This window comes from Artemia sp. Qi Xiang Cuo, chromosome 17 (genome assembly GCF_049724085.1).
Source record: "Artemia sp. Qi Xiang Cuo chromosome 17, ASM4972408v1, whole genome shotgun sequence".
NCBI classification, from domain to species: domain Eukaryota; kingdom Metazoa; phylum Arthropoda; class Branchiopoda; order Anostraca; family Artemiidae; genus Artemia; species Artemia sp. Qi Xiang Cuo.
The window spans coordinates 17143769-17168630 of NC_142810.1; the positions used below are offsets into that span (position 1 = coordinate 17143769).

Consider the following 24862-nt stretch of genomic DNA (forward strand, 5'->3'; position numbering starts at 1 on the left):
GCTAGTTAGAAGGGAACACACCACTGGATGGCTCTTTCTAATATACTATTTGCAGTTTTCAATATAATCTAGCCAGGACAAAAGTGAATACATCACTGGATGCCATATTTATGCTCTTTTATAATTCAATGATTGCTTCTGGTGGAAATTACATTTTAGGCTAGTAAAATTATAGTATCAAAACAAATGTTCAGGAATTTTTAAAAAGAGGCCTGGAACCACTCAAAAATGATTCACAGACAAACCTATATCACTTTTGAGGGGTTTCTGGCTCTTTTGAGAAAAATTCTGCAGATTTGTTTTCACAGTAAAATTTATTATTCATATTAATGAAAATAATAACTACCATTACTGACTCAGCTGCAAATAGAAGTTTTTTCTCACTAACCAGCTATTTTTATTCCAGCTGTATTTACAATGGGTTCCAAGAGAAAACAAATCCCTTGAAATGGATGGTGTAATAGCAAATAAATAACATAAATTGATTTTCTTTTCCAAAAAATCAGTTTAACACCCATTTAAATATTTATGGAAAGACATCATTATATGCTGACAGTGCTGCCATCATTATAACTTATATCATAATAAAGGTTTTACTTTCTGTGACACTTATGGTTTTAACTTACAACTATGATGGCATTTGTCATCTTGTATATGAAAATGCAGTTTTTTGTCAAAATTTTATTTTATTTTAGACATTATCTTTTTTTAATTAAAAAAGTATGTAGTATGTAGTATGTATAAAAGTATAAAGTATGTAAACTAACCTAACAAGTATGTGTCCAATAAAAGAGTCATGCATACTCCTGCCATTTACCCGTGCCCCAGCCATTTAAACATTTGCCTCTCAATTACTTGGACTATCTGTCTTGGCTTTTCTCTGTCTACAATTAGCCATGTCTTGATGCAACCTATGCAACCTATTGCATAGGTTGACAGTGCTGCCATCATTATAACTTATATCATAATAAAGGTTTTACTTTCTGTGACATTTATGGTTTTAACTTACAACTATGATGGCATTTGTCATCTTGTATATGAAAATGCAATTTTTTGTCAAAAATTAGATTTTATTTTAGATATTATTTTTTGTTAATTAAAAAAGTATGTATAGTAGCAATTTCCTTTAAAATGAGCCCTTAAACAGCTTTTTGTGATGTTTCAGTGCCCCACTAGTTGCAGAGGAAAAAAACAAAGATACTTCCCATGTAGATTTTATTAGGTTGCAGCTACTTTCCTTGTTTTTCAAGCAAATAGATTTTCCTTTTTTGTTCAAGCTAATGGACTGTAAGTTTCTTGGGAAGGGTTTTCAGCCAAGGCAATTCTAATGATGTTCTTTGTGTCTTGATCCAACACCATTTTTAGGTTTTTTTTAGGCTAATTTTTTGGTGACTATGGGTCATGTTTGTCTTTTATGAGGTTGGAGCTTCTACTGCAACCACAATAAAGTCCTAGCTGAAAAAGTTGTTAGCTCTTTAGAGGGTAGTCAGGCATGTCAGAAAAAATACTAATATTGAGAATATTTTGAAAAATCATTGTGATATTGAAAACTGCAATAATTCCAAGATTAGAAAAAACTTAACTTTGCATAATCAATACTGGAATTGAGAAAATTCCTATATTACAGAAAAACTATCTGCAGAAAGAAGGAATACATGTCTTGGTTTTTCTCCAGTTTCTCCATTACTCCATATTAATCACTTGTTCAATAATACATTCTGCATAAACAGTTATCACAGCTTGATGGCTAGGAGCCTCTCTTTCAAGTTCAAGCCACTTTGTGGTAACAATGTTGGAATAGTAAAAGACAAACCACAAGAAATCAGGCAGCAAAGTCAGTCAAATGTAGCACCATATTCCAGGAAAAAAACTTTTCAAATAACACTTGTGCTATGCTATCTTGTCAAATGACAAGTGTGTTGCATCATCATGCATATTGTTATTTGGATTTTGTTGAATAATTCATTCTATTTTAAAATTTCAGTTCCTATGGACTAGAGTTTGTTCTTTACTGTAACTTGTCAAAAAATAAAGAGTATAAATAGAAAATAGATTGTCAAGAAGACTTGATGGCGATAGTGTTAAGCATTAGTTATAGAGAAGGACATATCAAAAGTTTTTGTTGATGAAAAAACAATAATGAAGTTATTTGGTAAGAGTCTGGACAATAGTTACTGAAATATTAAAATAAAATGGAATTTTGACTTAAACTAAATATAATATCCATGATGATGAAACACACATATTTTTTTACCAGAGGTATTATGTAATATTGAAGAAATTTTTTATGTAATTTCTCTTTTGTTTTGGGGGTGGAGTTGATTTATATACATGGTATCCTTGCCAGCTTGGAGGGCTTTTAAATTATATTTGGTTCAAAAGAAAAATAAAGTAGTTTATTTTACAACCCATATAGAGTTTCTGGAGCAAAGTATTGGTCTAAACCTGACTCCTGGGTCAGGAGTTTAATTTACTAAAACCCATATAAGCAATTGAGTATTGATATTGTTTCATTGGATTTGAGGTGGTTACTTTTAAGTTAATGATGGCTTACATTTACTAATGACAGTGTTGCATGACTATGAACCTTTATTTTTGGTTGATTTTGTTTGGTCAGACTATTTGTTGTAGGTGATTGGATGGTTGAGTTGAGTAGGGCCAAGGCCTCATTCAAGTGCTGATCTGTCTTTATCATAGGCAGCGCAATAGCGCTGCCTAAATAAAGAACAATGTTGGCAGAATGTATTTTTTTTTTCTCGGTCTTAGACCAGGGCACTTTGTATCAAAGGTTTTGTTGTAGAAACTTCGAAAAGGGCTCATTTGAGTGGAAATTGGAGGGGCTTGTGCCCTTTTTAATAGTTGAAAGTGATTGGAAGGCAACTTAAAACCCCTTCCACTCCCACCTTTTCCCCAAACATCCAATCAAGTTTTGATATAGCCATTTGGTTCAGCATAGTTGATTTCCAGAAAGAAATTATGTTTTTGAGGAGGACACTCCCCCACAGCCCTCAGGTCAAGGGTTGTAAGTTATGCCCTAGGGGCATATAAGGTTTTTATAGATAGCGTTGTATTAGAGACTTCAAAAAAGGCTCGTTCGATTGGAAATTCAAAGGGATAGTGCCCTTTTTAATAGTCGAAAGTGATTGGAGGACAACTAACCCCCCTCTCACGCCCACCTTTTCCCCAAACACATCCAATCAAAATTTCGAGATAGCACTTTTGTTGAACGTTGTTGAAAGTTCTGGAAATTAGGTAATTGAGGATGACATCCCCCCCCCCCCACAGCCCTCAGGGCAAGGGTTGTAAGTTATACCCGGGGGGCATATAAGGTTTTTATGGAAAGTGTTGTCTTAAAAACTTCAAAAAGGACTCATTTGATTGGAAATTGAAATGGCTAGTGCCCTTTTTAATAGTCAAAAGCGATTGGAAGGCAACTAACACCCCTTCCACGTCCACCATTTATCTATGCATCCAATTAAAATTTGGAGATAGCCGTTTTGTTCAAAGTAATTGAAAGATCCAGAAAATATGTCTTTGAGGATGACACTTCCCCCACAGACCTCAGGGTAAGGGTTGTAATTTATGCCCTGGGCGGTATAAGGTTTTTATTAAAAGCTTTGTTGTTGAAACTTGAAAAAGGGCTCATTCAATTGAAATTTCACAGGGATATGCCCTTTTTAATAGTCGAAAGTGATTTGAGGGAATTTAATAGTCGAAAGTGTTTTGTTCAACGTAGTCAAAAGTTGTAGAAACTAGGTCTTTGAGGATGATAACCCCCTCAGAGCCCTTGGGGCAAGGGTTGTAAGTTATTCCCTGGGGGCATATAAGGTTTTTACAGATAGTAATGTTGTAGAAACTTCAAAAAGGGCTCATTCGATTGGAAATTAGAAGGGATTGTGCTTTTTTTAATAGTCAAAATTGATTGGAGGATAACTACCACCCCTCTCACACCCACCATTTCCCCAAACACATCCAATCAAAGTTTTGAGGTAGCTATTTTGCTTGACGTAGTTAAAAAGCCTGGAAATTATGTTTTGAAGATGACACTCTCCCCACAGCCCTCAGGGCAAGGGTTGTAATTTATGCCCAGGGGGCATATAAGTTGTTTTTTTTTTGTAGAAAGTGTTGTTGTAGAAACTTCAAAAAGGCATCATTTAATTGGAAATTGAAATGGCTAGTGCCCTTTTTAATATTCAAAAGTGATTAGATGGCAAGTAACCCCCCTCTCACGCCCTCTGTTTCCCCAAACAAATCCAATTAAAATTTTTAAATAGCCATTTTGTTCAACGTAGTTGGAAGGTCCAGAAATTATGTCTTTGAGGATGACAACCCCCTCACAGCCCTCAGGTCAAGGGTTGTAAGTTATGCCCTGGAGTATATAAGGTTTATATAGAAAGTGCTGTAGTAGAAACTTCAAAAAGGGCTCATATGGAAATTGAAAGGGCTAATGCCCTTTTAAATAGTCAGAAGTGATTCGAGGGCTACTAACCCCCCTCTCACGGCCACCATTCCCCAAACACATCCAATCAACACTTTTGAGATAGCAATCTTCTTCAACGTAGTTGAAAGTTCTGGAAATTAGGTCTTTGAGGATGACACCCCCCCCCCCCCTCGGGGCAAGGGTTGTAAGTTATGCCATGGGGATATGTAAGGTTTTTATTTAAAGTGTTATTGTAGAAACTTCAAAAGGGCTCATTTGATTAGAAATTGAAAGGGCTAGTGCCTTTTGTAATAGTTGAAACTGATTGGAGAGCAGCTAACGCCCTCTCACGCCCACCATTTCCCAAAACATATCAAATCAAAATTTTTAGATAGCCATTTTGTTTAAAGTAGTTGAAAGTTCTGGAAATTAGGTCTTAGAGGATGACAACCCCCTCATAGCCCTCAGGGCAAGGGTTGTAATTTATGCTCTTGGGGCATATAAGGTGTTTATAGAAAGTGTTATTATTGAAACTTCAAAAAGGGCTCATTCGATTGGAAATTGAAAGGGCTAGTGCCCTTTTTAATAGTCGAAAGTGATTGGAAGGCTTGACACTTTTATAGTTAAGATCGATGTGGTTACAATGTATTACTATTTTATTCTTTTATTTTTTTGTTTGTTTAGACCAGGGCACTTCGTAGCGAAGGATTTGTCTTAAGAACTTCGAAAAGGGCCCATTTGATTGAAAATAGAAAGGGCTAATGCCCTTTTTAATAGTCAAAAATTATTGGAGGGCAACTAGTCCCCCTCCTACGCCGATCATCCCATTTGCCCCTTATGTTTAAAAACTAAATGTTGCCTTAAGATTAAATCAAAATGTACTGTGTTAATGTTAATTCCCAATAAGGCATCTCAGCAGTATCCCAAGAAAGACTGAGGGTATTATGTTCAAACTTTCGGGGCTACTTCTGCTCTTAGAATTTAACTAAATCAAAATAGCGTAAGTGTATCCAAGCTATCAAAGAAAGTAAACAGATTTTTTTTTGCAAATGGTATCAAGTTTCCTATTTCAGGTCAACTAGAAGAGGTATGAAACTAAATGAAACACAACTATGTGTGTCAAGATTTTTAAAAGCGTTTATGGTGTTAAAAATTGCTGAAAATTTTTCTCCAGGATACAAATAGCAGGCCAAACTATAAAGTCTTAAAAAAACGAAAAGATTTAAAGAATCATTTTCTTTTTCCCTGAAAAGACTATGTCAATATAAAACGAACATAAAAAAATTAAAAAAAACTTTTTCACCAAAATAAGTTTTTCAAAGAAAAGTAAAGAACTCCATTAAATCAAAAATGAGCAAAAATAAAATCAAATAATCTACCAAGCGTGAAACCACCACAAATCAGAATCGATAAATAAATGAAACCCAAAACGAACAGAAATTACAATAAATAACCGAGTCAAACTCAAGATAAGCAGAAATTGACATAAGTTGGGCTCAAAACCCCTGTGCCTTCCCAAGGCCAGAACATAATTTGCACTTCACATAAAAAATACAAATGAATGTGCATTGTAAGCTTAATATACTTATACTGATATTTAGTAATCAAAATGTTAATATTATTAGATTTATTAAAGTTATAGAAGTAAAATCATTTATATTTTTCAGTAAAGTGCAAATTATGTTCTGGCCTTGGGAACGCATAGGGATTTTGAGCCCTACTCATGTTAATTTCTGCTCGTTTTGAGTTTGACTCGGCTATTTATTGTAATTTCTGTTCGTTTTGGGTTTCATTTATTTATTGATGCTGATTTGTTGTAGTTTCATGCTTGGTAGATTATTTGATTTTATTTTTGCTCTTTTTTTGTTTAATGCAGTTCTTTACTTTTCTTTGATAAACTTATTTTGTGTAAAAAGTTTTTTTTTATTAATTACTAAGAAAAACATCTTTTTTATTACCCAACAAATATATTTAACACTTTATAAGACAAATATCTTTTGGAAAATTGTGTAGTACAAAAAACTGATTTTTCCTGTGAGTAAGCTTAAAGTCTTTATCATGGTTGCAGTCATATATTAATTATAATTGTGTTGTTGCAAACAACTTCTGTGAGTAATTTCCATGAGTCTGATACCTCTTTTTCTTTTTGTTTATTCCTTTTTAATCCCAAGAATCCAACTGTTTTGACATTTTTAAACCATACTTACTTACCTCTTTGACAATTTTTTTTTTCTGACTAGTTCTATTATGTTGGCCTTTTTTGTGTTTTATTGACTCAATAGTGCTAATTCAGCCCATCTTGGCTTATGATAGACATTTTTCAGAAATGAATCTTATTGTGTGATGAGCTCCCTGTGTATAATATTACTGGTACACACAGCCCAAATCTTAGGGGTAGTAGAAAATATTAGCTGGGGTGCAAAGAGGGGGGGGGGGGGTCCAATGAATTGAGCCTCAATGTAAAACAAAAATTTACTTGGTAAGTTTTAATTCTTTAGAAAAAGGACATAAATATGTCCTTGAGGTTGGGTTTCAACTTTCAGTGACCTTTGGTATGATATATTCACCATAGTGAGAGTTGAAGTCTTTATCATGGTTGCAGTCATATATTAATTATAATTGTGTTGTTGCAAACAACTTCTGTGAGTAACTTCCATGGGTCTGATACATCTTTTTCTTTTTGTTTATTCCTTTTTAATCCTAAGAATCTTAACTGTTTTGACATTTTTAAAACATACTTACTTACCTCTTTAACATCAATTTTTTTCTGACTAGTCCTGTTATGTTGGCCTTTTTTGTGTTTTATTGACTCAATAGTGCTAATTCAGCCCTTCTTTGCTTATGATAAACATTTTCCAGAAATGAATCTTATTGTGTGATGAGCTCCCTGTATATAATATTACTGGAACACACAGCCCAAATCTTAGGGGTAGTAGGGAATATCAGCTGGGGTGCAAAGAGAGGGGGGGCAATGAATTGAGCCTCAATGTAAAGCAAAAATTAACTTGGTAAGTTTTAATTCTTTAGAAAAAGGATGAAGCTTGAATAAATACATCCTTGGGGTTGGGTTTCAACTTTCAGTGGCCTTTAGTGTGATATATTCACTGTAGCGAGAGTTTTTAATTTTTTAAAAGTAAATTTTTAGGCCAAGATCTTTCTGACTGTAAGCCCCTCAGATCAACCTTAGGGGGAACCCCTCTTGCTTTGCATGCATGTGTAATCAGTTAATTTGGCGTTATATTGATATTATTTCATTTTTTAGACAATGGCTCAGACAGAATGCAACAGCTGCAATGATCTTAGAAGTCAGCTTGGTTTGAAAGAAGAAGATATCAATTCACCACCAAAAATTCATAGTAGAGGCTTAATTCTGGCAGCTTGTTTTGGTATGTTGGTGTACCTATTTGGTATGTGAGGAGGGGGGGGGGCTCAGTTGTGATGTATAATTGTATAAGAAACCAGAACAAACTCGAGGCCTAGCTTCATTGCGCCTTTCAAGTTATGATTCCAATAACAATATTATTTCTCTAAGAATCGTGATTTAAGTGCCAGAAAAAGTGTTTGAATGCTCAGAAAAAATTTTACACTACCAATCATTTACAATTAATTATACATAGTACAATTTAATAGCAGGCAGTGGGGGTTTGTGAGAGCAGTGATCCCTATTATATTTAGGATGAGTGTGGGGATGATTTGAAAAACAATAAGAAATTAAATATAAGAAAAGAAAAGTTTTTTTTTCAATTGAAAGTAAGGAGCAAATTTAAAACCTTGACACAAACAAAAACTATTTTTTGTTAGAGGGGAACTGTTGCAACCTGTATCCACTTTGGTTTAGGACATATAATTTTATTAACATACACAAAAGAAAACCATCTATTAACACAAAAAAAGCAAAGGATCTTTTCTGAACAACAACTGGCTCGCATCGGACTTCACCCATTCAAAAATGAATAAATTCCACTCCCATCCAGCAGCCAGCTATACGAATTAATCACTGCGGGAACAAATAGACACTGAGGGGTCTGCAACTAAAATAATCAACTCTTCTCACTCATAATAAATAACACAAAAAGGACACGGGTGGCGTGACATTCCTCCCCCTGAAAGTTGCTATGGGGCAGTCACAGAGTAAACATCCAAAATTCTTCTGAAGCATGCTGGCCAGTTTTGGGGGTTCATCCAAAGAAAGAATAAACAAAAAGAACCAAACTATCTACATTGAATGGGAGAGTGCATCAGCATTTCCGTTGTGAGTTCCAGGTCAGCTATGGATGTTGAACTGTAATTTCTGGAGTGCTAAAGCGAAACGGTTGAGTTGTGCGTTGTTACTCCTGGATGGTCAGTTTCGACCAAAACTTTCAATTATCAAGATAAAAGGAAAAGCTCTCTATTCCCCATTTCAGCGCCAACGCCTCTTTCTCCACTGTCGAGTAGTTTCGCTCTGCTGCGATGAGTTTCCTGCTTTTGTAAGCTATTGGATGCTCGCCATCGTCGTCATGCTGGGTCAGAACAGCTCCAAGCCCAATATTCGAAACGTCAGTCTGCAACACAAAATCCTTGTTAAAATCCGCAGCCTGTAAGACAAGGTCTCGCACAAGCGCTTCTTTCAGCTGTTGAAAGCTTGATCTTGACAGTCGTCCAGAGTAAATGAATTTGGGCAGCGCATCTGTAGCATCCCTGTGAGTAGCTTTGCTAGACCAGAGAAATCATGGATGAATCTCTCATAGTAAGCAGCCATGTCTAAAAAGGAATGCAGATCTTTCTTCGAAATGGGTGACAGGTACCTTTGAATGGCATCGATCCTGCTCTCGACGGGCGTTATCTTGCCACTACCAACAATGTGTCACAAATAGCCTACTGGACTTCTGATCTCCCAAAGCTACACTTCTTTGGGCAGATCTTCAGACCTGCTTCCGTGATTCGTTTGATGGCTTCTTGTACATTAAACAGAGGTTCCTGCCAATCATCACTGAATATGATAATGATATCCAGATATGCTCTCGCGAAATGACGGTAGTCCCGTAGTATTTGGTCCATCAGACGCTGAAAGGTTGCAGGTGCTCCATGTAGGCCAAATTGGAGAACGCAGAACTCATATAGACCTGACTGGGTTTGAATAGCTTTTTTCTCCATGCCTCCTTTGGTGAGTTCGATCTGCCAGTATCCTTTTGTGAGGCTGAGAATACTGAAGACTTTCTTGTTTCCCACAGTTTCCAAAAGCTCACATATCCTTGGAAGTGGACAGGAGTCAAATTTTGAATTCTGATTGAGAGCTCTAAAGTCCAGACAGAAGCGGATGGTTTGGTCTGGTTTTGCTACTACCACCACCAGAGAACACCAAGGAGTGGTCAACAGTTGGATGATCCCAAGCTCAAGCATTCGTTGAACCTCTTCCTCAATGGTTTGTTATCTGCTCTGAGGGATTCAATAAGGTCTCTGGCAAATTGGTTGTGATCCGCCTGTATCAATGTGATGTTTTACGATCTGTGTTCGGCCGGGTGTTTTTGAGAAGGCCTCATGAAGTTCTCCAAGAATGTTTAACAGTTCTCTCTTCTTTGTTTCACTCAAATGGTTGAGCAAAGCCTTGAGCACCTCAAAATCATCTTGCTTAGCTGACGAAGAAACTTCAGTGTCCAGAACTGGGATAATACCTGCTTCAAAGACACTCAGAGCAAAGCTCATTGACTGCATTTCGAATTCGTGAAGCAAATCGATGTGGAGAATCTTGGTTTTCTTCCTGGCGTCTGGTGGTGAAATTTAATAGTTGACGCCCCCGACTTTCCGTAGGACACGAAACGGGCCTTGCCGCTTAGTCTCCAGTTTGTGAGTACCGGCAGGTAGTAAGACCATGACTTGGTCGCCAATATGAACTTCCCTATGCTTTGTCTTCTTGTCGTACTGTTTCTTCTGTTTTTCCAACGCAGCTTTGAGATTCTTTCTTGCTTTTGTAAGTATAGACCAGAGTATTTCTCTTGTCGAGAGGAGATTGCAGGCTGGCTGATTCGATCCCAAAGTCTGGTGTTGACCTTCCCATTGCTCCTTCAGAATGTCGAGGGGTCCCCTTGGTCTTCGTCCATATAGCAGCTCGAAAGGGCTGAACTTGCTTGAAGCCTGTGGTGTCTCTCTGTTTGCGAAGAGCACTTCTGGGACATAGTGGTCCGAATCTTTTGGGTTTTCAGAAACGTACTTCTTTAGCATGTGGACTGCAGTCCTGTTGAGGTGTTCACACAGACCATCGGTCTGTGGGTGAAATGGTGATGTCTGGATTGACTTGATGCCGTGCAGCTTATATACTTCCTGTAAGCTCTTTGACACAGAGTTGGATCCTTGGCCTGTCAGAATTTCTTCCAGTACCCCTACCCTACAGAAGTACTGCTCAAGAACTTCTGTGATTTTCTTGGCATTGGTTGTCTGCAACGGGATTGCATCAGGGTAATGAGTGCAGTAGTCTGTGATAACTAACAGGAATCTGTGTCCATTCTCGGAAGGTATCAAGGGACCAACTATATCCATCGTAATCCTCTTAAATGTTTCATCGATTGTCGGTAGACAGACCATTGGAACCTTCTCTTTCGCCTTGTTTTTAGCCAGGAGCTGGCAAGGCTCACAGGTTTTCACATACTGCCTGACGTCTCGACGTATCCCAGTCTAGAAGAATCGATGAAGGATCTGGTGTGCCGCACGGAGGATTCCTTTGTGACCGCTGAGCGGTGAATCGTGTGAAACTTTGAGTGCAGAAGGTCTGCGCTGCCTTGTGATAACAAGCTGGTAGACTTTTTCGTTCCCAATCCGCGAATGTGGTTTCCGGTATAGAAGTCCTTGATCCAGAATGTAAGTTTGACTATCACCTATTTTCTTGAACGTGCAAGTGAGTGTGGGATCCTTCTTCTGCAGTTCTGCCAGTTGTTCTGAAGTCAGCTCAGCCGGGTGCACTTTGTTGACTGAGCAGTCCTGATTGGCTCTGCAGGCCTTCTTTGCATTTCGCCACTCTCTATGACTTTTAGCCAGCTTCTTCGTATGATCTTCCACAGGTAGATCAATAGCTGCGAAATCGTTTTCTGGTATGCCCATATCAGCTTCTTCATCGGCGACATCCTTCTCATCACTGTCATGAGAATAGCTTTTCCTCTTGTACATAGGAAGATGCTGATGGAAGGTTTTTCCGATATTGGCTTCCAAGGGCAAAGCTCCATGAACTTCGGAAAAGATCTTCTTGTAATACGTCTACTAGAAGGTTTTCAAACACAGCTACATCCAGTTCACCGCTAAATAAGTTGTCTCCTTCTCCAACCTGCAATGCGAACACGATGCATTGGATACGATTTGCTGTCCCCATGAGCACAGCAAATCTCTGTTGTGGTAGGTTCCATCCTCTCGTCTCCCTTCAAGTACTTCTTATGGATTATTGTGAGAGCTGTACCGCTATCTACCAGGAATGTCGCTGGTTTACTCTCAACTTATCCTTTGTAGTAGAAGTGCTCCGAACCATTACTTGGACTTGGAATTCTTACTAGAAGGGTTTCCCTCTTTGTCTTCGGCGGTTGCCTGCAGTCCCTAGCACGGTGTCCTGGTTTCCCACAACTGAAGCACCCCAAAGATGCCCTTCTCTGCTGAACTTCCGCGGTCCTCTTCTCCCAGCCATTTGCTTCCTTCTCTTGGTTCTTGAAAGGCTGTTTTGGATTGGTTGGTTTCTGAGAAGTGGTTCTTGAAGTTCCCTTTGAATTCTCGCCAACCTTGTCTTGTCTTGCTAAGAAGAAACTATCTGCAGCTCTGGTAACAGTTTCAATGGTTGGGTCGTCTAACTCCCACAGTCTCACACAAAGCCGGACATTCTTGATCGAGTTAATGAACTGTTCTACGGCCAGTCGGCGACGAATTCTGCTGATGAACCAATGGATTATGGCCGGGTCGTTGACCAAACTGTAGTCAGCCTGTTCTAACCATTTGGTCTCAAGCTGTTCTAATCTTTTCCCGTAGTCCACGGAGGACTGATTTGCTTCTTTTTGCGTGGTCCTGAAACGATGCCGATAACTTTTTGGGGTTATCAGAAACCTGCGAAATAATGTAGACTTGACCACATCGTAATCAGAGCTTTCTGATGGAGCTATCACAGAAACTGGGTCAGCCGCTTTCCCAGTAAGTTGACCTTGCAGTCTGACAGCCCAGGTATTTCTGTTCCAGTTATTTTGTGTGGCTATCCTTTCAAACGTAGTAATATAACTGTCGATGTCCATGTCGCCTGCGAACTATGTCATCTGGATTGCTGTACTGACTGTTGTTGCTGCGGAATTTTGTATGGCTACTTGTTTTGTGGCAATTGCATCGACCAAAGGAGCTAGATGATTATGTGATCGAATCACGGGATCTAGCTGGCTCTGCAGTGTCTTCTTCATGCCATCCAGTGAGAACTGTACAGTCTGCTTAAGTAGCTCTATGATATCTGCTTGTGACAAACTCATGACTGGTGTAGTTGATACAACCTGGAATACAGTTGGCTTATTCTTTTCTTCTTGAGAGGATCGGCTTTGTTCCGTTCTAGTCTGACTACTAGTACGCCTGGTGATTGGCTCAGAATCTTTGAGCCGGTGATTTGTCCCTTGACTGCTCATCAGTTATCCAGCTAATACTGGCGTTGGTGTTGCGGACAACGAGCTTGGGACGCGGAACCAGAGATGTGAATACCTTAGAAGTGCGAAATGAATCGCCGCGGCGAGATATGAATTCCTTTCAAATGCGAATTGAATCGCTGCGATAGGATATGAATCCCAGTCGAGCATGATATGAATCGTAATGCAAGGATATGAATCCTTGGACAAAGCGATATGAATCGCTCCGATGGAATATGAATTCCGTGCAGCTGCGATATGAATCGCAACAGTGGGATATGAATCCCGGACAAATGCAATATGAATTGCAATAGTGGGATATGAATCCCGGACAAATGCAATATGAATCGCAACAGTGGGATATGAATCCTGGACAAATGCGATATGAACCACAACAGTTGGATATGAATCCCAGACAAATGCAATATGAATTCCAACTGTGGGATATGAATCCCGGACAATTGCGATGTGAATCGCAACAGTGGGATATGAATCCCGGACAATTGCAATGTGAATCACCTAGTGTTTCCAGCAGCAATAATTGAACTCAATAAATCGCGTTGCTCCGCAACACAACTTTCAATTAGAATCACAATTTGTTATTTTAATCACAAATTTCAAAATTTTTAACAATTTTAATCCAAAATCTAAGTAAAAAAAACTCTTTACTTAATTTATAGCCATAAAATTTCAGATAAACAATGTTTTCTTTTACCTCTAAAAATGACCGTGTTCCACAATCCCACTTCTGATACAAATTTATATGTCGCAACCTATATCCACTTCGGTTTAGGACATATAATTTTATTAATACACACAAAAGAAAACCATCTATTAACACAAACAAAAGCAAAGAATCTCCTCTGAACAAAGGCCGGCTCGCATCTAAATTCACCCATTCAAAAATGAATAAATTCCACTCGCATCCAGCAGCCAGCTATACGAATTAATCACTGCGGAAATAAATAGGCACTGAGGGTTCCGCAACTAAAATAATCATAACTCTTCTCATTTATAATAAACAACACAAAAAGGACACGGGTGGCGTGACAGGAACTGCCCCCTTCTCCACCCCCATTCCTCACGCTAAAGTTTTATAGTGCTTTGGAAATACTTCTTATTCTAATCCAATGGATCTTGTGCTGGAGCAGTTGTTTGTTAAGAACTGGGACAGAAAAAAGACACTTTAGTGTAAGGAGCGGGGCTTAGGGGTGGTCAACCCCCTCATACAAAGAATAAATTTCTGATCATTTTAAGTTTACATGTCTTTCCTTACTTTTTATTTGAAAAAGGACTTGTTTTTGTTATTAAATACTCATAGCAACAAGAGAAGCCTTGTATGAAAATAGTATCTGAGCTCTCTCAGACAATATCCAAACAATAGTTACGGTATTGCTTCCTAGTTTGTGCAACACATATCTGCTATACTCTTTCAAATAAAACACTCGTGGCATTTCCCCATATTCATAGAATTCTGTAAAACTAGCTGCTTCACTGAAAACTGATCATGCTTGAGTCTTTTAGATCTACAGGCTACTTCAAGACTTTTCTACTCCTAGTGTATCCTAGTCCTGTTTTGTTGCATGTTTTTTTTTTGTATATACTGGAGGGGTGTTTAACCCACCCCCCTTAGGTTCCAATTTTTGTTGTGTATTTTCATTGAAAATTTTTTATTCTTGTGTTTTCAGTGAAGAAATTGAAAGATACAACACAATTGCCGCCCCTCCCCCTGATTAAAAAGAGATACGTTTTCCCCTCACGTCTACATCTCTGCAAATTGACCCCTGGTGGCTATGGTCGTTGTATCTTTCAAATTTTTGCATCCATTATGATAGACATTAAAGCTTGTTTTGCTCTACAACTGTTTTCCATAGGTCATGCTTGGGAAGTGTCAACCATCATAGTAAATGTCACTGCTATATGCTTAGTATGGATTTTTAGCTTATTATCAAAAATAGCCTAAATCTTGTCCCAATCTATTTTACCTTGGTCAGTTTACCAACTAGTGCCTTGTTATCATTCAAGGAAGAATCCCATGTTAAGGTTCTATACATTTAAATCTATGTTGTGTTTTTTTTTTTTTACCAAATTCTTTGCTAAAAATTTGCAATTTATTCCAGATGATAAAAAAAAACCTACTATCACAAATAATGCAGAGATTTTATCAAATATGAGAAATTTATAGAAATAATAGATGAGGATTGACAAATACAATATCAGTAAAAGAATCTATAAAATCAAGTGCTTTTTCTTTTCTTTTCAAGCATATATGCCTATAACATAATTGTAGGGGGTCGAAATTCCTAATATCTATAAAGAGATTGTTGCTGAACTGGTCTACTATGCTGAACAAAATGGCTATCTCAAAATTTTGACTGGATGAGTTTGGAAAATGAATGGGCTTGAGAGAAGATTGGAGGTTGGAGATTGGAGGACTGCTTGCCCTCCAATCTCTTGTTACTTTTAGAAAGGGCACTAGACACTCGCGCTGCAATTGAATGCAAGGGGGTGGACTTCCCCCTTCATATATCTAGTAAAAACATTTAAATTAAGTAAAAACAAAGTGAAAAATTTTAAATATATATCGTTTTCAGTAAAGTGCAAATTATGTTCTAATCTTGAGAAGGCATGTAGGTTGTCAGTCCTACGCATGTTAATTTTTGCCCGTTCTTTACCTGACCGGCATACCTAAGGTGGGGTCTGAATAAACAAATTATGCTTAAAGTGTTTTAACCTATTTAAGTTTTATGATTAAAATATAATTAAAATTTTAAGGAATATATGCCAGTATATGTATTCTAAACTGACAATCCACAGTCATTTTTTTTTCAGTAAAGTGCAAATTATGTTCTGGTCTTGAGAAGGTATGGCGGTTGTCAAAGACATAATTTTCAGACCTTTCAACTACAGTGAACAAAATGGCTATCTAAATATTTTGATAAGATCTGTTTTGGGATTTGATGGGCGTTGGGGGGGGGGGGCTTGTTGCCCTTTAATCACTTTTGACTAATAAAAAGGGCACTAGCTCTTTCAATTTCCAATCGAATGAACCTTTTTCGGAGTTTCTACGGCAACAAATGGCTATCTCGAAATTTCTATCAGATGTATTTCGGGAAAATACGATGAAAATACGATTACCCGACAACGACAGAACATACACTAAATAAAAAACAGGTAGGAATCAATGAAAAAGCATTTACCAAGATGATTGAGTAAGAATCCTTTGCGTTGCAATTGCCTTAGCTGGTCTACAGTTTTGGTTTTCATTATATATGAAAATAGGTTCCCTTAATAACCCTTGTCATGAGGGCTCTGGGGGGGGGGGGTATCATCCTCAAAGACATAATTTCTAAACCCTTCAATTACCTTGAACAAAGTGGCTATCTCAAGATTTTGATTGGATGTATTTGGGGAAATGATGGGTGTGAAAGGGGTGTTAGTTGCCCTCCAGGCACTTTTGATTATTAAAAAGGGCACAAGCCCTTCCAATTTCTAATCAAATGAGCCCTTTTCGAAGTTTCTACGACAACTCCTTCGATACAAAGTGCCTAAAAGAAAAAATGGTTGTGTCTAAAAGAAAAATAAATAAATAATACATTGTGCCCACATCGCTCTTTATTTAGGCAGCGCTGTTGTGCTGCCTATGATATATATGTTCTTCAGGAAATTGTATTTATCAAGCTGTCCATGGGAAGACGATAAGTGACGTTAGTTTATTAAAGGTCTTTGATTTGTTGAAAATATTGAGAGATGAATGTTATTTTGTTGCACAGCAGAAGGAAAACAGATCATATGTTATATCCTCTTTACTTATGCTTTTTATGCTCAGAGTCATATTTTTTTGTATGAAAGTACTAAAACTAACCTGTTGAAAAAGCGAAATGCTATGCTAATTAATTTGTATATGTATAGATAACTCGACATATTTTGTTTTATTTTCATTACTATATTTGGCAATTTTTTTTTTCAGAGGAGCAGAAGTGAGGATTAGGTTATCATCCAAAAAATGTATCCATCTGAAAACAAATAGGCTGCCTTACCTCATACTTTGACAATTTCGATTATTATAAATAAGTTTTTGGAATAATTATTTTTGACGATTGTTTCAGGGGGAGCCGCATTGGGGATTAGCTTCGTGTGCATACCGTTTGTTCTCCCTGGATTTAGGAAATATTGTCTTCCGTATGTTCCTGCAAGCTATGAACAAGTAATTTTTTTTCTCTTTTTACTTTTTAAATGTTGCCAGTAGTTTAGTTACAAATGGAGACTGATGACCATGGTATTCTGGCTTTTTAATGTCTTCATCTAAAGAAGAGAAAATCCCTCAACGGGGATTTCCTCTAACCACTGTTGGTCTAGAAGATATTCCAAGAATGACTTAGGGTTTTTAAAGTTTGTTTGAGAAATTTTAACCCGAAACAAATCTTTTCTGGGTTTAAACCCCCTCCTCTCAGCAGGGCCTTCGGATGCCAAGATTGGACTCCGAAGGTAATTACCTCCTCCCCTTTTCAATTTTTTCTTATTCTCCTGGACTCTTCTGTGGGCTAATTGTAATTCAGGTCTTGTCCTAAATTGCAAATTTCTTTGACGTTTTGGAGTTTCCTTTTATTTTCTATTCAGTGGAAAAGGATCTCTTAAAAATTCCTGGCTTAAAGGCTACTTCGATTATAAACTAATAAAAAGTTTTGTAACTATAATTATAATTTGTACTCTACATCACCACGTTAAGAAAATATAATTGCATTGGCCCATATGAGGCTCGAGTCTCTGGAGATTTTGTCTCCTCCTGTCTTTACAGACCTGCCCCCAAGATCTTGTGAAGACTTCTTGTAGCCTACTCTCATCCTCACTAGAGATAATACCTGTCTCCATTTGTAGGCCGATAGGCTAGAAGTTTTTTAAAAAGGTGCGGTAAGGGCCAGATTTGGGAGTATTTCGGTGTGTTTTTATGATATTTTCCTGGCTCCTTAAGGATAATTTATTTTCTTTCCTTTTTTTTAAGGAAATTTCTCTGTTAAGTATGGTTTGGTTTTTGGAGGGTGTAAGTGAAATAGTGTTAATATCAGGCATATTAAACATTCTGAAATTTAGATTGATAAGGTTTTTCAGATTTTGATTTCTAGTGAAAAAGACCTGTTGTTCAGAAAAATAAAAAAAAGGATCTAGATCAAGAATAGAACTTAGTTAAAATTGAAATTAGTGGCGTCCCAGTTCAGTCTTAATGCCGCCCTGATGTCAAACGCATGTCTTATTTTCACAGTATAACATAGACAAGATACAAATTAGTGGTATCTGAACTAAGTCTTAACATCGTCCTGATGTCAAACTCGTATGTTATTTTGCCAAAAAAACGCAATAAAAGAAAAGATAATGTTCACGCTTTATTTTGAAAACACATAATAAGATATCAAATTGTTTTTTGGCCATAGCCTTTAACAAGTTTTTTTAGTTTTTTTGTCACATCCTAAAGTTTCATCACAGCAGTTTCTTTGCGCATCAGTTTTTTGGTGAAACATAATATAGGTGTTCTATACCTGGATGGCTTCAAAATCAAATTGTTTTATAGAGTTATTTGAAATAATGTAAACGAATATCCATAATTTTATTAACAATTTTGGGTACTTGTGCATTATACCCATTCTTTTATATATGTCAAATGAGACGTGGCAGTTACCAGGACAGATGCGGGAGAGATACCCGATCATAAAACAGTTGTTATAGTTGAGTTGTTAGAATTCGTTGATTTTGAATTGAAGTTATCAAGTATTTTGCAGTAGGTTGCCAGGTAAGGTTAGGTTAATATTTTATTGTAATTTTGTTAATAAACCATTATAATCGGGTATCTGTCTTTTTTTATCTTTTTTTTTTTTTTTTCTAGCATCAGTCCTTTTTTCGTGTAATAGATGGCGCTCTAAGCCAATGGGAAAATAAAGCCTTCCCTTTGTATGCCATTTTCAGGCGAAATCGGCCATATAACATCGAAGTGAGTAGCCAATAAGGGTTATTCCAAAAGGATGGCTCTGGTGCCTTGTTAAGGCGCAGATTGCTTGGTCATAAACTCTCATGGCACTTGGCCAATTTCTTAAGTAAAGACAAGTGAAGAGTTTGCTTAAATGACAAGAAATTTAAAATACAGCGAATATCCCATCATATTGTGAAGCTATATGAAGCTTATTCTTAATTTCGTTCTATACTTATAGCTTTTTCTTTGGTAAATGTGAAATATTTTTGTGCTATTTCTGTGGCTTTTGTGCAATGTCTATTGCTATTTTTTGCTTATATTAGTTTTGCTTAAATAAGAACCACATAATTCGTTGTATTTGACAGACTATTTTTTTTTTCAAATCTTGACCTTTTGTAAACAAAATTTATCTACTTAACATTTAAAAAACAAGTTTTTTGAGAACAAATAAAAGAAAAATAAGCATGCTGTAGTTTTCTGGATTTGTCGCACATTCCTGGATAGAAATATTAACAAGCATTTATAAATTGCGACTAATTAAAAGGGTTCCTCATCGCTTAATGACAAAAAATTAAGTCCCGTGTATTTGTTTTATTGATCTATGGCACCAAATTGACGAATAGATGTCTTAATGTTAGAAAGAAACAGCGAAATGTCACAACGAAGAAAACAAATCTCACTGTTAAAATGTTAACTCAGAATAATTTAGCATAATCTTGGACATTGTTCCTTTTTCATCCTCAAACAACTTAATTAAATCATTAGTAAATAAGAAGAATGCCTGTTATCAAGGGCGTATCCAGGATTTTTGTTCGTGGGAGGGTATTTTTTTCGTGGGGTTTAACAAAAAGAATTTCAAAAAACCGCATCAAAAATTTGTATATACACTTTTTGTTACGTTTTTAAGAGTTGGGCAATTTTTTTTGGGGGGAGGTGGGGGGTTCAAGCCGCGTACCCTTCCTGGATGCGGCTTTGATCAATATGATGTTTCATATTTTTTGCATAATTTAGTATCGAAACTTCTGTCTTAGGGTTCTCGAACATGCTGAATTTGATTATGCAAATATCACCTAGGTATCGTTATTTTTAGTGCTAATTTCATATTTTTGTGGAATGGAAGGCTGAAACCTCTGCTTTAGGGTTTTGCAATATTTCCTTAAGGATCATTTTGATCTCACCACTTTCAAGTGCTTTTTACTTTTTGAGGGTGTTGATAAATTGCTATAAATTAACGACCTTGTACACAACTTTGTTGCGTATTGTGGCTTGTTATTATTGGTGGTGGATCCTCAGATTCTAGTCTAAAGAAAATTAACTAGCCCTAAGATAACAAAAGAACAGCTATTATGCATTGTGCAAAAGCTATTGTGCAGCGTCTATCGCAACAGTTTAAAGACTTGTTTTTCAGGAGCCTCCTTTTATTTTTCATTTTTATGCACTTTAATTTATTAATTAACTTATTTTTATATTATCGCTGTTACGCCCGAAGGTCGCATCTAAAATTTTTACGCTTAAGAGATAATTGCCAAAAACTTTTTTTCAAGCTGTTCTCAAAGGGAGGATCAGCAAGACAATGGAGATTTAGAGAAACAAAGTATGCTTGAACGTGGTACGAATATTTCAGATAAGCCTTTTAGGTAAGACAGTGACAATATCGGGTTTCCAACCAGTTCACATGGGTTGCCAGATGGGTTGCCACATGGGTTGCCAGATCTCTGTCAGGCATAGACAAACTTCGTTCATTCAAAATTAAAACTTATTCCCTGCAATAAACAAGTTTAAAGCAAATCCTGTCCTAAATTAGGCGGTAGCGTCGTAACGAGGTTACCTGGTAAACGATAGGCAATAACATTTAACCACGTGGATAAAGATCACCGATCTTTGTAGCAATACCGAAGATGCCACTAATCAATGCTGTAGGCGTGATCCCTAGTTAAAATGTTTAAAAAAGCAAAAATAGGTTAAAACGAGTTTTTTACAGGGAATATGTCTTAGGTTATGGGCTTTGAACTTGTATTCCCGCACATACGTTGACATTTTTTAGGAAAAAGGGCAGATTTATGCTAGCTGTACTTGAAAAAAACGGCAAGAATATTCAGGCCCATTATTTAAACCTGTATTGCCATATAAACTGAGTATTTGAAAAAGAAACAAAAAAAGAGTAGAATCAAATTGAAATCATTTTACTGACTGTTATTTCCGAATTTTGTCTTTGAAGCTAAAAAAGACCAAAATTACTATTAAAGAAAAAATGAAACCAAAAAACAAACAGAAATTAAATAAACAGTCATAGCAAACAAATATACGATAGTTTGTACTATAACGATAAATAAAAGTTCAAATATATTAAAAAGCATTTACTATTATTAAAAGGATCAAAAGGACTATCCCTATTATTAAAAGGATTTAAAAGCATTATTATCCCTATTTGAAAGGATTTATCCCTATTTCAAATTTTTTTTATCGTCATGGAAAGGCTGTGTGGTATTCGAAATTATCTGCGTTGTATTATAAATGAATAAACAAATCTTAAAACGAGTAAAACTATTTCTGAATTTGGTCTTTAAAGCAAAAAGGTAAAAGAGAAAAAAGGGGTTACTGCCTTTTTTTTCAGGTGACGAATGTGTTGAAAGGCCTGAAGTTTTGTGACAAATCGAAAAGGCTTTTAGACATCGGGAGTGGTGACGGGAGGATTGTAAGTTGATAGTTTTGACAACTACCTCATTTTACAGTATTTCAGGTAGGCGCATAAATTCTCTCTTCTCTAATTTAAAGTCTAGTAAAAACAATAAGAACCTGTGAAATTCTGAAGTTATACAAAACAAACTGTGATCAGGGTTGCCAAAAGAACACTTTCTATTTTTGTGTGAAAGCAGAAGACTTTAGGGTCTAAAAAGCTCATTTTTTCAGTCTTTCCAGTCAGTTTCCAGCAATTGAACAATGAACCTTAGCAGTAGCGTAAGTTTGTCAAAATCCTGGGTGGGGGGAGGGCAAATTTGTACTATATATATAAATATATATATATATATATATATATATATATATATATATATATATATATATATATATATATATATATATATATTTTTACAGTTTAGATAGCCATGTAAGTTTTTCACCTGTAAAAATGAGCTAACTCTCTCCAAAAGGAAATTCTGACCACTTGCCTGCTTAACTGGTTCTGAATTTTGGAACATAGTATAGTCTTACCTGTTGATGTTTATTCTGAAAATTATCTCCCAAAAATTAATTTTTGGTAATATACTGGTGAAATTTTTGGCAAAATAATGAAACGCCTTCCCTCTTCCTTTGTATCCAATTGCCAAAACCCATATTTTAAGTAATTTTCACTTTTCGAAGGGATCCAAATAGTGGTTCAATACTGTGGAAGGGTAAAATTCATTTTTCAAAATGTTGGTTGTTATTTATTTTTGCATTGTTTATTGTTTTTTTTTTCAATTTTTAATGAAAATACCGAAAAATGTATTTTTGATGAAAACACCAAAAATAGTAGGATTCAAAATCTAGGATATATAAGGCCAGATCCCCCCCCCCCCTTTACTTGACGCTCTAGGGTTGACCCAGGCAATTGGCCAGATTTTCTTTTTTTTATAAAAATGTTAATTTATGAACGCCATATTTTATTGAAATTTGTTTCTTGAGATAAACCTTTTCTGTTTTCTTCCTTTCCTTATTTCTTTTCTCTTATTCTTCTTTTTCTGCTCCTTACTTATACTCAATGTTAGAAATGAAAGAGATAAGTTAGACTTCAGACAATTCAGTAAACCTTACAAATAAATTTCCAAATGGGGATAAGAATACCTAGTTTGAGGTATTACGTCGAAAATTCAGTAAACTTTATTTTCAGCACGCTGTTTAAGGTCATGTTTGAGAAAGTGACATATTTAAGAGATTAAAAAACTTCACTAATAACCCAGTTCTGCTCAGAGACCATTAATGTGTGAAGAAGATAGGAGAAATGCCTCGAAAGTCCCATTGTGTAGAAAGTCAATATAAGAAATATCTAGATTAATAGCATTATTATATCATTTACTTAACCCTAGAAAAGTAAGCTTCCCGAAAAGTTACGTAGATGATAGACTTTCGTAAAAAATACTACTTGCAGAAAAATTGACTTCTAAAGCTCATCACTTAAGTTTATTCTAAAAGTAAGCGGGAATTATCAAAAACTGATTATCAAAAAACGATCTTCAAAACCGATTATAAAAAAACAGATAATGGTTCACGCAGCACAAAAGGTTGCTTCTTTGAGTCACATGGTGTGCATGACTTCGCACTGTTGTTGTGCACGGTTCGCATGTTGTGCATGACTCCGATCATCAAAACCGATTATCAAAAAACAGATAATGGTTCACGCAGCACGAAAGGTTGCTTCTTTGAGTCACATGGTGTGCATGACTTCGCACGGTTGTTGTGCACGATTCGCATGTTGTGCATGACTCCGATCATCAAAACCGATTATCAAAAAACAGATAATGGTTCACGCAGCACAAAAGGTTGCTTCTTTGAGTCACATGGTGTGCATGACTTCGCACTGTTGTTGTGCACGGTTCGCATGTTGTGCATGACTCCGATCATCAAAACCGATTATCAAAAAACAGATAATGGTTCACGCAGCACGAAAGGTTGCTTCTTTGAGTCACATGGTGTGCATGACTTCGCACGGTTGTTGTGCACGATTCGCATGTTGTGCATGACTCCGATCATCAAAACCGATTATCAAAAAACAGATAATGGTTCACGCAGCACAAAAGGTTGCTTATTTGAGTCACATGGTGTGCATGACTTCGCACGGTTGTTGTGCACGGTTCGCATGTTGTGCATGACTCCGATCATCAAAACCGATTATCAAAAAACAGATAATGGTTCACGCAGCACAAAAGGTTGCTTCTTTGAGTCACATGGTGTGCATGACTTGTCACGGTGTTCACCGCAGAACGGCTTTTTGCAGTGGTTGCAAAAATTGGTAGTCGTTTGGCGAATACGCGCTGGACAAGGGCTGCTGGTCGTTCTTCTCCCCTCCACAGACGTTCCTGAATGTATTTCACCTGTCACCTCCATTGTTTGACAGATATCGAGTCTGATCGAGCGCTGCGAAGTGGGGGTTTCTAAGCGAGTGGTCATATGTGGCTGGATCAACTCTTTGAACAGAACATTCATGAAAGCCTTTCGTGAAAGTGGTCTTCCACCAGATTTGGAGATATTGAAGGAGTAGATAACATAAATGTTGATACACGCGATGTTGATCAGCCCATAAAACATGCCCATGGGCCACCTGTTGGTCTTCTGAGCCGCTGACATTGAACTACACATTTGGTCAAATGTGTCTACACCGCCTTTGGTGTTATTTTAGTATTCAATGATCTCAGGCTTCTTGCTTGGATACGTAATAATGGTGCCCTCATTGCAAGTTGACAGAAGCAGGACCATTTTTGATGGCTTAGGAAGATAAGGCACTAGAGTCAGATCCTGATCGAAACAGAACATTGAGGTTCCTGTGATTCTCCCTTTTCTCACAAGCAGCTCTTCCGGAATTTCCCTTTTCTTCATTCGTACTGTACCAACTGTAGTCAGTTGATACGGTTCTTTCAGTAGTTCTGCTGCAATCGATGTAAACCAGTTGTCAGTCATGACATTTCTATTTGTCCCCCTGATAGGTCTTGTGAGCTCTCGCACATAGTATGGTCCTAGTAGAAATCCGTCAGTCCTTGTCGCCTTTCCCAAATATGGCATTGCATTCACCATCTACTTTGTTCAAACGTCGCACATCATGACAATCCCAAGTCCGTACTTGCTAGGTTAGTTGAGGATATACATTCTAAAAGGACAGCGTCTACGGAATCCTAAAAG

General features: G+C 36.9%; 1 protein-coding gene across 5 annotated transcripts in view; it reads left to right on the top strand.

Annotated features, from left to right (window-relative positions):
- The window catches only part of LOC148941959 (ATP synthase subunit C lysine N-methyltransferase), a 56517-nt gene that overhangs the window by 13995 nt on the left and 17660 nt on the right, over nucleotides 1-24862 (top strand). For 3 of the 5 annotated variants that reach the window (XR_016143127.1, XM_089102883.1, XM_089102886.1), the window contains exons 2-4: nucleotides 7683-7806; nucleotides 17139-17236; nucleotides 21606-21686. Coding sequence is in view for 4 of the 5 variants with exons in the window: in XM_089102883.1 (XP_088959009.1) it covers nucleotides 7683-7806; nucleotides 17139-17236; nucleotides 21606-21686 (303 nt within the window). In the remaining variant the exon portion in view is untranslated. Of the gene's footprint in view, nucleotides 160-7682; nucleotides 7807-17138; nucleotides 17237-21605; nucleotides 21687-24862 lie in introns of all 5 variants that reach the window. The other 2 variants (XM_089102885.1, XM_089102884.1) reach the window with 2 other exon arrangements.